General features: G+C 37.2%; 2 protein-coding genes across 4 annotated transcripts in view; one reads left to right on the forward strand and one right to left on the reverse strand.

Annotated features, from left to right (window-relative positions):
* LOC125876728 (uncharacterized) overlaps nucleotides 1–10,195 on the forward strand; it is an 854,340-nt gene that overhangs the window by 544,406 nt on the left and 299,739 nt on the right. The gene's annotated exons all lie outside the window — the stretch shown is intronic.
* On the reverse strand, nucleotides 621–1,064 carry LOC125877401 (uncharacterized mitochondrial protein AtMg00240-like). Its single transcript, XM_049558704.1, has one exon. The coding sequence runs from the start codon at nucleotides 1,062–1,064 to the stop codon at nucleotides 621–623; it is 444 nt and encodes a 147-aa protein (XP_049414661.1).

The raw sequence follows: 10,195 nt of genomic DNA on the forward strand, positions 1-10,195 counted from the left end.
GATTCTGAGAGAAAACTCTGTGAAACTATATTGAACTCATAGAGTCATTCATACATTTAAAAATGAGTATCTACTGTATATATAGTACATTGCATTTTGGTATTAGCTAACTAGGCTAGTTACTTTAAATCAACTATGATTAATAATAACTAACTTGTAACAACTTTCCTAACAGGATTATAACTAACTATTCTAACAATTTACTATAGCTACCACTGTCTTAGCTCCTTTACTGCATAACACCCCTCCTCAAGCTGGTGGCTGAAATAAGTCTTTTACTCCCATCTTGGACATTAAGAATAAATGTGCAGCTTTCCATAACGCAGATCTGCCAGTTGGTATTTTGTTGAAACATGATGAGTTTTAATCATTTTTTGTAGTAGCTTTTGTCTGACAAAGTGGCAATCAATGTCAAAGTGTTTAGTTCTTTCATGAAAGATAGGATTGAATGAAATCTGAATTGCAGCCTTGCTGTGACAATGTAGATTCACTGGTTGCTTGATATTTATCCCCAACTCCTTAAACAAACCAATAAGGCAAGTGATCTTTTCTATAGTTGAAGCCATTCTTTTGAATTTAACTTCAGCAGAGCTTATATCCACTGTCTCTTGTTTTTTTTTCTAGGAAATGAATGCATCTCCAAATTTAACAAGATAACCTGTTACTGACCTCCTTGTTTGTAGACAATTGCCCCAGTCATAGTCACAATAAGTAGTAAGCAATTCTGAACTTTGTGCAGGCATGAACAGACCTAAACCAGGAGATGCTTTAATGTACTTAACAACCCTAAGTGTTTCTTCCATGTGAGACTCTTTTGGGGCATGCATAAATTGACTTAGAACATGAACTGCAAAAAACATGTCTACCTTGGTCTTGGTTAGGTATAACACCCTCCCTACTAGCCTTTGATACCTTCCAATGTTCTCCAAAGTTTTATCTGTGATAGGAGTTTCTGAACCTTGTGTGTGTGTTTCATATTGAATAGATGTTAATCTTACATTAGGATCTACTGGTGTATATACTGGTCTTGCACCACTTGATCCCATCTCAGAAATGAGTTCCATTGTATTTGAGTTGATTCATTACATACCCCTCCTTGCACCTAGCAAACTGAATGCCAAGAAAAAACTTCAGCTCACCCAAGTCTTTTAACTTAAACTTGAGTTTTAGATAATTTCTGGTCTTGTCAATTGTATAACTTCCACTTACAAGTAGATCATTTACATATACAAGGACTATTACCAACTCTGCACAAACATTCTTAGTGAACAAAGAGTAGTCATAGTGACTTTGAACAAACCCCATCCGAACTAAGGCTTCAGTCAACTTCAAGTTCCATTGTCTAGGTGCCTATTTGAGTCCATAAAGGGACTTGCGTAGTATGCAGCCAATGTTAGACCCCTCATGTCTTCAAAAACCAGGAGGCACCACCATATAAACATATTCAACAAGATCAACCTGTAAGAAGGCATTGTGCACATCCATCTGAAAAGCAAGCCAATGTTTGGCAGGAACAACAGCCAAAACTGACCTGATAGTAACCTTCTTAGCCACATGAGAGAAAGTTTTAGTATAGTCCATACCTTCTTTTTGATTAAAGACCCTAGAAACTAATCTGGCTTTGTACCTCTCAACAACCCCTGAGGCTAAATACTTGATTTTAAACATCTATTTATAGCCAATGTGTTGTTTACAAGGTGGTAACTCAGTAAGGCTCCAAGTGTGGTTATGCTCTAAGACAACAATCTCTGCGTGCATAGCCTCCACCCACTATGGTTGTGAAGAAGCCTCAAGAAAAGTACTATAATTAGAGATAGTAGCATAAGAGGCTAAAGCAGTACCATCGGAAGCAGTGGGATTAGTATAGGAGACATGATTGGAGATTGGGTACATACAACTGGAGGTTGGCTTAGAAGTGTGAATATCATGAAGTCAAATAGGAGGTTTTATGAACCTAGTAGATCTCTTCAAAGGTCTATTGTCACTAACAGTAGCAGGAACAACACCTGAGGAATTAAAGGCTCAGCCAAACATTCCTCAACAGCAGGAGAAAGATTCTGAGTAGTATGAGTATCAACTGAAGCACCCTCAGCTGAATCAACATCACTAGGGGTAACAACACCACCAGTCTCATCAGTTAGTACCTCAATAGGATCATCTAGGAACTGTAGTACAAGGAATAAATAGGAATAATAAGAATTCATGTGTTTGAAGGGAAAAACCTCCTCCTTAAACACAACATCCCTACTAACAAAAAAATCCTTAGTAGTCAAATCATACAACTTGTACCCCTTCTGTAGAGTAGAGTAACCAAGTAACACTGTAGTAATTGCTTAGGAGGCAAACTTGTCAACACCTCGCACCTCAGTGGAAAAACACAAGACAGTTAAACACCCTTAAATGATCCAAAACAGGGCGAATATGATACAGTTAATCATGAGGAGTCTTGCCTTGAAGCACATTAGAGGGAAACTTGTTCATTAAGTAGACACTAGTGTTGACACATTCACCCTAGAATCTGAGAGGTAGACTGGTCTAAAACCTTAGTGACCTAGCCATATCTAGAGTATGTCTGTGTTTTCTTTCAACAACCCCATTCTGCTGAGGGATATAAGTACAAGAACTTTGATGTAGAATGCCTAGTATGTGAAGCAGAGAAGTGACTTATGCATTGAAAAACTCACAACCACTGTCAGTTCTGAGTACTTTAATAGTGGTGGAAAAAATATTCCTAACCATGGCAAAGAAATTGGTTAAAGCTACTATAACCTCAGCCTTAGAATTAAGTAAGATTAACCATGTGTATCTAGAAAAGTCATCATCTAAAGTAAGAAAGTATCTCTTATTATCATGAGTAGGTACTTGATAAGGACCCCATACATCAGCATGTAGAAGGTCAAAGCAAGCATTAGTAGTAGAATTACTTAAAGAAAATGAAAGTCTGGACGGTTTAGCCAAAGGACATATAGTACAAATAGAGGTAGAGCTAGAAGAGATAGACATGAAACAATTAAGGTTTCTAATAATAGATACAAGTACATGGCCTAATATCTTATGCCAAAGAGACATATCTACATTACAAGACTGAGTAGAGGTAGTATGAGTCACATGAACACATGCTGGAGTAGACTGCAAAGGCACTCCAGGAGATTTATTTAGTAAGCAATCATCATTCACAATATATAGATCATTCTCCTGCCAATCCCCCTTATAGTCCCACTTGAGAGGTCCTGAAAGACACAAAAGTTAGGATATAAGAGAACACAACAATTTAGCTCTTTAGTCAGTTTAGAAACTAACAACAAATTATGTTGAAATGAAGGAATATACAAAACATTAGAAATCTTTGTTTCTCCAAGGACCTTAGAAGAACCAATGTGAGCTACATGAGCAAGTGAACCATTGGGAAAATAAACCTCATTACATGAGTAATTATGTAATGAAGAGTGTTGATTTATCAAAGTCATGTTATGAACCATATGTTGAGAAGCTCTAGAGTCAATAATCCATGTATCAGCCTCAGTAATCTTAGAGGAACAATGCTTCATACCTGATGCCAACATGTTATCACAGTTTACCTTTGCCTCTGCCATTTTATTCTCTTGATCTAACATGTTCAGGAGCTGCTGGTACTACTGTGGAGAGAAATGAGGATGTTGTTGAACCTGTGGATCATAGTGATTAGACATAGGGGCATGAGAATGAGTAGTAGAAGGGAAACCACCAACAGTTGGCCTGAAAGGAGTGCTTCCATGTGAGCTGTTGTTAGGTCCCTGAGCAGACTGAGTTGAATACTGCATAAGATGACTATTACCAGTAGAAGTCCCTGCAAAATTGGCTCCAAGAAAAAGTCCATTGGTTGTTCTCATCTTACCCTTCAAATCAGCAGGGTAGCCATGGAGTTTGTAACAAGTAGATCTCACATGACCTTTCCAGTTGCAGTTGTCACAATAGAGATGACTATTTGTAGATGATTTCTGAGAAGATCTAGGACCATCTCCTTAAGGAGGGTTAGATCCAGAGTTGGGATTGAAACTTGATCTAGCCATAACACTTGGGAGAGAAAACATGAATGTTTTTTTCTCTTTCAAGAGATTCATTCTCAGAATCGTGCCTTGATGGGGGATGCTGCCAATCCTACTGAGGTCTTTATGGATTTCTTTTCTAGGAAGCGAGAGGTACTGGACAAAAACCCCAAATTCACCAGAATAGAATTATCACTACCTACAACATTAGAATTTCCAAGGATCCTCTAACTGGGGCACTTTTCTACAACCAAGGAGGTCAGTAACATGTTATCTTGTGAAATTTGGAGATGCACTCATTTTCGGGAAATCAAAGAAAAAAAGATAGTGGCTAGAAGCTCTGCTGAAGCTGAATTCAGAAGCATGGCATCAGCTGTAGCAGAGATCACTTGGCTTATTGGTTTGTTTAAGGAGTTGGGGATAAATTTCAAGCAACCAGTGAATCTACATTGTGACAGCAAGACTACAATTCAGATTGCATCCAACCCTATCTTTCATGAAAGAATTAAACACTTTGACATTGATTGCCACTTTGTCTGAGAAAGGTACTACAAAAAATGATTATGACTCATCATGTTTCAACAAAAGACTAGTTGGTAGATCAGCTTACAAAAGGGTTATAAAAAGCTTCACATCTATTCTTAATGTCCAATCTGGGAGTAAGAGACCTATTTCACCCACCAGCTTGAGGAGGAGTGTTATGTAGTAAAGGAGCTAAGACAGTGGTAGCTGCAGTAAACTATTAGAATAGTTAGTTATAAGTCACTTAGGAAAGTTGTTACAAGTTAGTTATTATTAATCATTGTTGAGTTAAAGTAACTAGGCTATTTAGCTAATACCAAAATGCAATGTACTAGATATAGAGTGGATACTCATTTGTAAATGTATGAATGACTCTATGAGTTCAATATAGTTTCACACAGTTTTCTCTCAGAATCTCCATTATTGATTCTTCACTGCTGAAACTAACACCTCCGTCATACTTTTGGGACATTGGTGCCCGTGCCATCCAAAAACTATAGCGTATATACCTTTTACTCTAACTTAAATGTTCTAGCTAACAATCCCACATAAATGTAGAAGCTACTACTATAACTGATGCTAGTAGAATAGAATCCCAGTTGTTGGGTATGCCTCCTCTCTAGATGTAAGGTCTTCCTAATTATTATATATAAATAAATACCCTTTTACAACAAACAAACAAAAATTGAAGGAAAAGAGTTGGATGGGACCCACAATAAGTATAATTTAATCTCACATAAGCACTTAGATAGATTACGTAAGCAAAGGATAAATTTGTCTGAGAATCCCAGAAAATCAAAAGAGCAACAGTAAGTTGAAAATCAAAAGCTATAAAATAAATTTAAATAACAAACGAATTCTCAAGCTTACATAATAATTTTGAAAAGCACACATGTTGATGATAACTTGTGTGCTTGTTCTCCTTTCTTATATCGTAATATTCTTACATTAACATGTTTATAGGGATATTCTGAGTTTACTTAGGGTAAGTTTAAACTATATAATAAATTAATTAAATTTTGATTATGTGCATGTTTGATTTAATCATTTCAATTTTTATTTTTTTGAGGGCAATAGATTTTCTGTTACGATCCAAAATGAATTATAATTAGTGGCATCCTAGGTGGGCGAACCAATGAATGTAAACTCAAACTTATATTAGTTTTTCAACTTATGCATTACCATAACAATCAAAATGACGAAGAATTTGATTGTTATTTTTTTGGTAAAGAAAAATTGTAAATATTTGTGAAGTAATTGATTGATTCTCGCAAATCTATCTCTTTAATATAATTAAGATAAAGAAAATAATATATATGAAATCTGTACCGACAAGGACTCGTGTAATTAGTACTCCCTATGTCCCTAATTACTTGTCCATGTTTCCTTTTTTAGTTGTCCCTAATTACTTGTCCATTCTTCCTTTTTTAGTTGTCCCTAATTATTTGTCCATTTTGACAAATCAAGAAAGGACAATTTTTTTTTCTCTATTATACCCTCAATTTATTAATTTGAAAAATGTTGAACTTCTTGAAAATCCTGAGTTTTTAATTCATCCACTTCATAATTAATAGGGGTGAAATGGTACACTCACTATAACAATTGTTGTCTTCTTAATAGGTGTGTCAATTCAAAAGTGTACAAGTAATTAGAGACAGAGGGAGTACTTGGATAAGTGCGGAAATAATTTCTTAAAAATAAGGATAAATTATTTTTAAAAAAATAATTGAATCTTAATTTATTGAAGTAGAAGTAGAAGTAGACAAGCCTAAACCATATTTTTATATATTTATGTAATAATATAATAATAAATAGAAAGAATTGATTTCACATAGTTGTATCGATCATGTGGAAAAGAAAGAAGGGGCAAGAATCGATGATGAGCTTGTGGGTGGTGAACAAGTGTCCACTGCACCGCCCTACCTATTTTGATTTTATAGTATATCCTTGTGCACGTATATCTATATTATTTGTTTTGATTGATATTTATGAAATGATAGTATAGTACAGTCATAATAGAAGGATATATTGATGGATAAGTTTGGAGGGTTAAAGCACTTGTTTGTGACGATTTTTGTGTCGCAGTTGGCCATATTTTTTGTAACTCCAGTGACGGAGGGTTAAAAAAGCAGGTGCAAGCCACGGAGGCCAACCACGGCCTGTGGGTAGGACCACGGACCGTAGTGTGGACCGTGGATGGTCACCCCTAAGGTCTGCAGAGGCTGAGGACCACGACCTGACCAACGGACCGTAGGTCAGACCACGGTATGTGTTTGGGGGCCCGCAGTTCACTGGCCAAAAAAAAAACTACTGACCATGAATGACGGTTGGGCAGGACGGCCCGTCGTCAGCGGTTCGTGGGTATTAGGTCGGCAGTTAAGTTCAAGGGTAGTTGGGTTATTTCCTATTTAATTAATTCCTATACTAGGTCATTTTACCCTGCACTAAGACCCCTATATAAGTGATTTCAAACCCCAAATTAGCCCATTCCCTTCATTTTTGCCAAATTCACCAAAAAGAAGAACTCTCTAATAATTCTCCATCTAGAAAGCTTGAAGAAGAAGGATTCAACCTAGGGTTTCAAGTCAAGTCTCAATTCCTCCATTGAAGATTAGCAATTGGATTCAAGGTATGATAGTTTTCATCCATGAATTCCTTCCATTCACGGAGTTCCCAAATTCTCCTATTTTCAAAGTTAGAAATTCCAAATGGAGTTAGGTGTTTTCTTTAATTGTTATGGGTTCTTTTGATTATTGATTTAAATGATTGAATTATGATCTCTTATGCATAAATTGATGAAATACTATGATTTTATGATGATTTCCTCATGAACCCATGAAATCCCCATGTTTTCAAGTTATGATCATATGATGTGGGATTTTGATTATAAAGCAAGAGTTTTATCAAATTGAGCATGTATTGATAGAGTTACATGAATTTATGATGAAATTCATAACTAACTCATGTTTTCTAAAGGTTGATAATTGCAAGTGGGTTTTGATCCTTGAAAGGTAAATTATGGAATTATGCATGTTTTTATGAAACCTATGCAAATGTTTTAAAGATGCTTTGAGAGTAAAGTATCAATGATGATGTTATTGTTGTGTTATTGAAAGGATTTTCTCATAAACACATGAAAGCATGATGTGAGGTTTTCTCACATAATAAGGATTCTAAGGTTGAAAGGTCTTCTCACCTAATTGAATCAAAGATTAAGAGCTATCCTAATGAAACCTTGCTTGGATTGGTTATTGAATGATATCTTTCCATGGATGATGACTTAGCTTGGATTGGCAAGATGACGTGCCTTTCCATTGATAATAAGAACAAGTAATAAATGACTATTCTGTGGGATTTATGCTTAGCACCGAGAGGATATTGAGATAGAAGCTCTCATGTTAGTAGAGTTCGGGTTTCTAGAATCAATCTCCTTATCCTTTACCTATGTGTGCCCAAAGGATGATTTTCTAGATAGACATTAGCTAGTGGATCCACCTAAGCTAGAAGTTCATGGTCCTTACCTTGGCAACTAGGACAATGTTTTTCTGTGTGGGAGACACCGGGGGATTAGGTTTGTAACACCCCGACTTTTCAAAACGTCTAAATTAACTCGTATCTCCATGGAAAGACAAAGAGGGTGGGTAATAAATTAAGAATGATGTGGTATGTCCTATTTTAAGTGTTCAAGTGTTGCATCTCAAGTTTTGAAGTTAGGTAAGTGGCAAAATAAAAGTTGGCGGAAGTTATCGTAAGTTCCTTCTTAAAGATTTCTCTGAAATTTGGGTCAAATGTCTTGGAGGTTTTCTCCCAATCTATAAAGAGTTACGGGGCCCACAAACTATCGAATCGAAGGTATACGAGTCTAGTTTCCATCGCATTACATCGTTTGTTCATACGACTTCAGAATAGAGAGATATTCGCGTTTTCGTAGGACTGCGCAAGCAAGCACGTGAGGTGGGGCCCTAGGTCGGTGGAAAGTTGTATATATCTTCTTCTTCGAGTTTTTTCTTCATTTTAAGCTAAATATACAGAGAAAACATAGAAACCCATTTCTAGGATCAAGTGGAGTATACATTTTCTCGACTTAAGTCCTTGACGAAAGTTGTTCTACACGTTGAGCTCATCATCGTGGTATAATTTGTTCTATCAATTGCGTAGCATTTCACACTTTAGTGTTGGGACAGCAGGGGTTCGAATATATTTGAAGGCTTTGAGGTGAATTACGAACCTAAGATCGAGGTAAGACCCTTCTTTCATCGACTCTAGCTTTTATAAGAAGCAAATAGCAATTTGCGACGGAAATACATCTCTTTTATCGTATTGTCATGGTATCTTTTATTTTGTGTGTTGATTATGGTCCTACCTTGTTGTAGTATCGAGGGAGTTATGAGTTAAAGTCGTTAGGCCACGTGAATTTAGCTAAAAAGGTATGTTAAGGCTATTCTCTTCCTATGGCATGTTCCTTAAAGCTTAGGAGCAATGTAATTGAGTTGTTATCATTGTTATACTTGTAGCCATTATTGCTGATTGTTGGCTGCTCGAGTGCGTATAATCCTCTCTTATCGAGATTCTTATTCTGTAGTAACATTCGTATGTTGGACACGACTTAGAGGCTATTTGTATAGGTTGCCTATAACTAAATTGTTCACTTTTAGTTGTTGGATTGTTATTGTTGCCTTTGGGCTATTGTGGTTAGCTGCAGGAATGTGATCTATGCCTAGCAGGGTTATGTTCTGCCTACAGGGCTATAGGATGCCTAAAAGGGCTATGAGTTGCCTACGGGGCTATATTGATGCCTAGAAGGGCTATGAGTTGCCTACGGGGCTATATTGATGCCTAGAAGGCCTATGAGTTGCCTACAAGGTTATATATTGACGCCTAAGAAGGTTATGTGCTTCCTACAGGGCCATGTTGTTGCCTAAGAGGGCTATGAGTTGTCTATAAGCTATGTTGATGCCTAAGAGGGCTATTTGACTGCCTGCCGGGCTAGGGGACTATCGATAGGGGTATACAGGCTGATTGGCACCTTCCGGGCTTATGGGGGCCTGAGTAGGTGATTTTGTGTGCTGTTTGTACCTACCGAGCTTATGGGGGCTTGGTTAGGTTGTTGTTTTATTATTTTTAATAAATTTAGATGTAGAAGCAGGTCAGTACAATTATCTTATCCTTAATTTATTTATCAGATTATTCCAGTATGTCAGGATACCTCATCATAGTCTATTGCCTTTCATACTCTATACATTATTTTGTACTGACGCCCCATTGCCTTGGGGCGCTGCATTCATGCATGCAGGTCTTGACAGATGACCGAGTAGACCTCCTTATCAGAAGGATTGACTTTTATCCGGTTGGTCAGCCCCTTTCCTCCGGAGCTGCCAGAGTTGGGAGGTTTGTTACCTTTTGTTGTATATATTCTCATGGGTAGGCTGGGGCCCTGTCCCACCAATCTTTACTACTCTTAGAGGCTTGCAGACTAGTGTGTGGGGTTTATAACTACGTTATGGCCATGCTGGCCTAGTTTTGTTGGTTTGCTGAAGCTTGCTGGTTGTGTGATGCGTTGTCTTGTGATATGCATACTTTCAGTTTTGGTATAGAGATCATGGTGGCTTTGACGGCCCAAACAGGACTTCTGTGCTAGTTGACAGTTT

Source organism: Solanum stenotomum, chromosome 9 (genome assembly GCF_019186545.1).
Source record: "Solanum stenotomum isolate F172 chromosome 9, ASM1918654v1, whole genome shotgun sequence".
Taxonomy (NCBI): domain Eukaryota; kingdom Viridiplantae; phylum Streptophyta; class Magnoliopsida; order Solanales; family Solanaceae; genus Solanum; species Solanum stenotomum.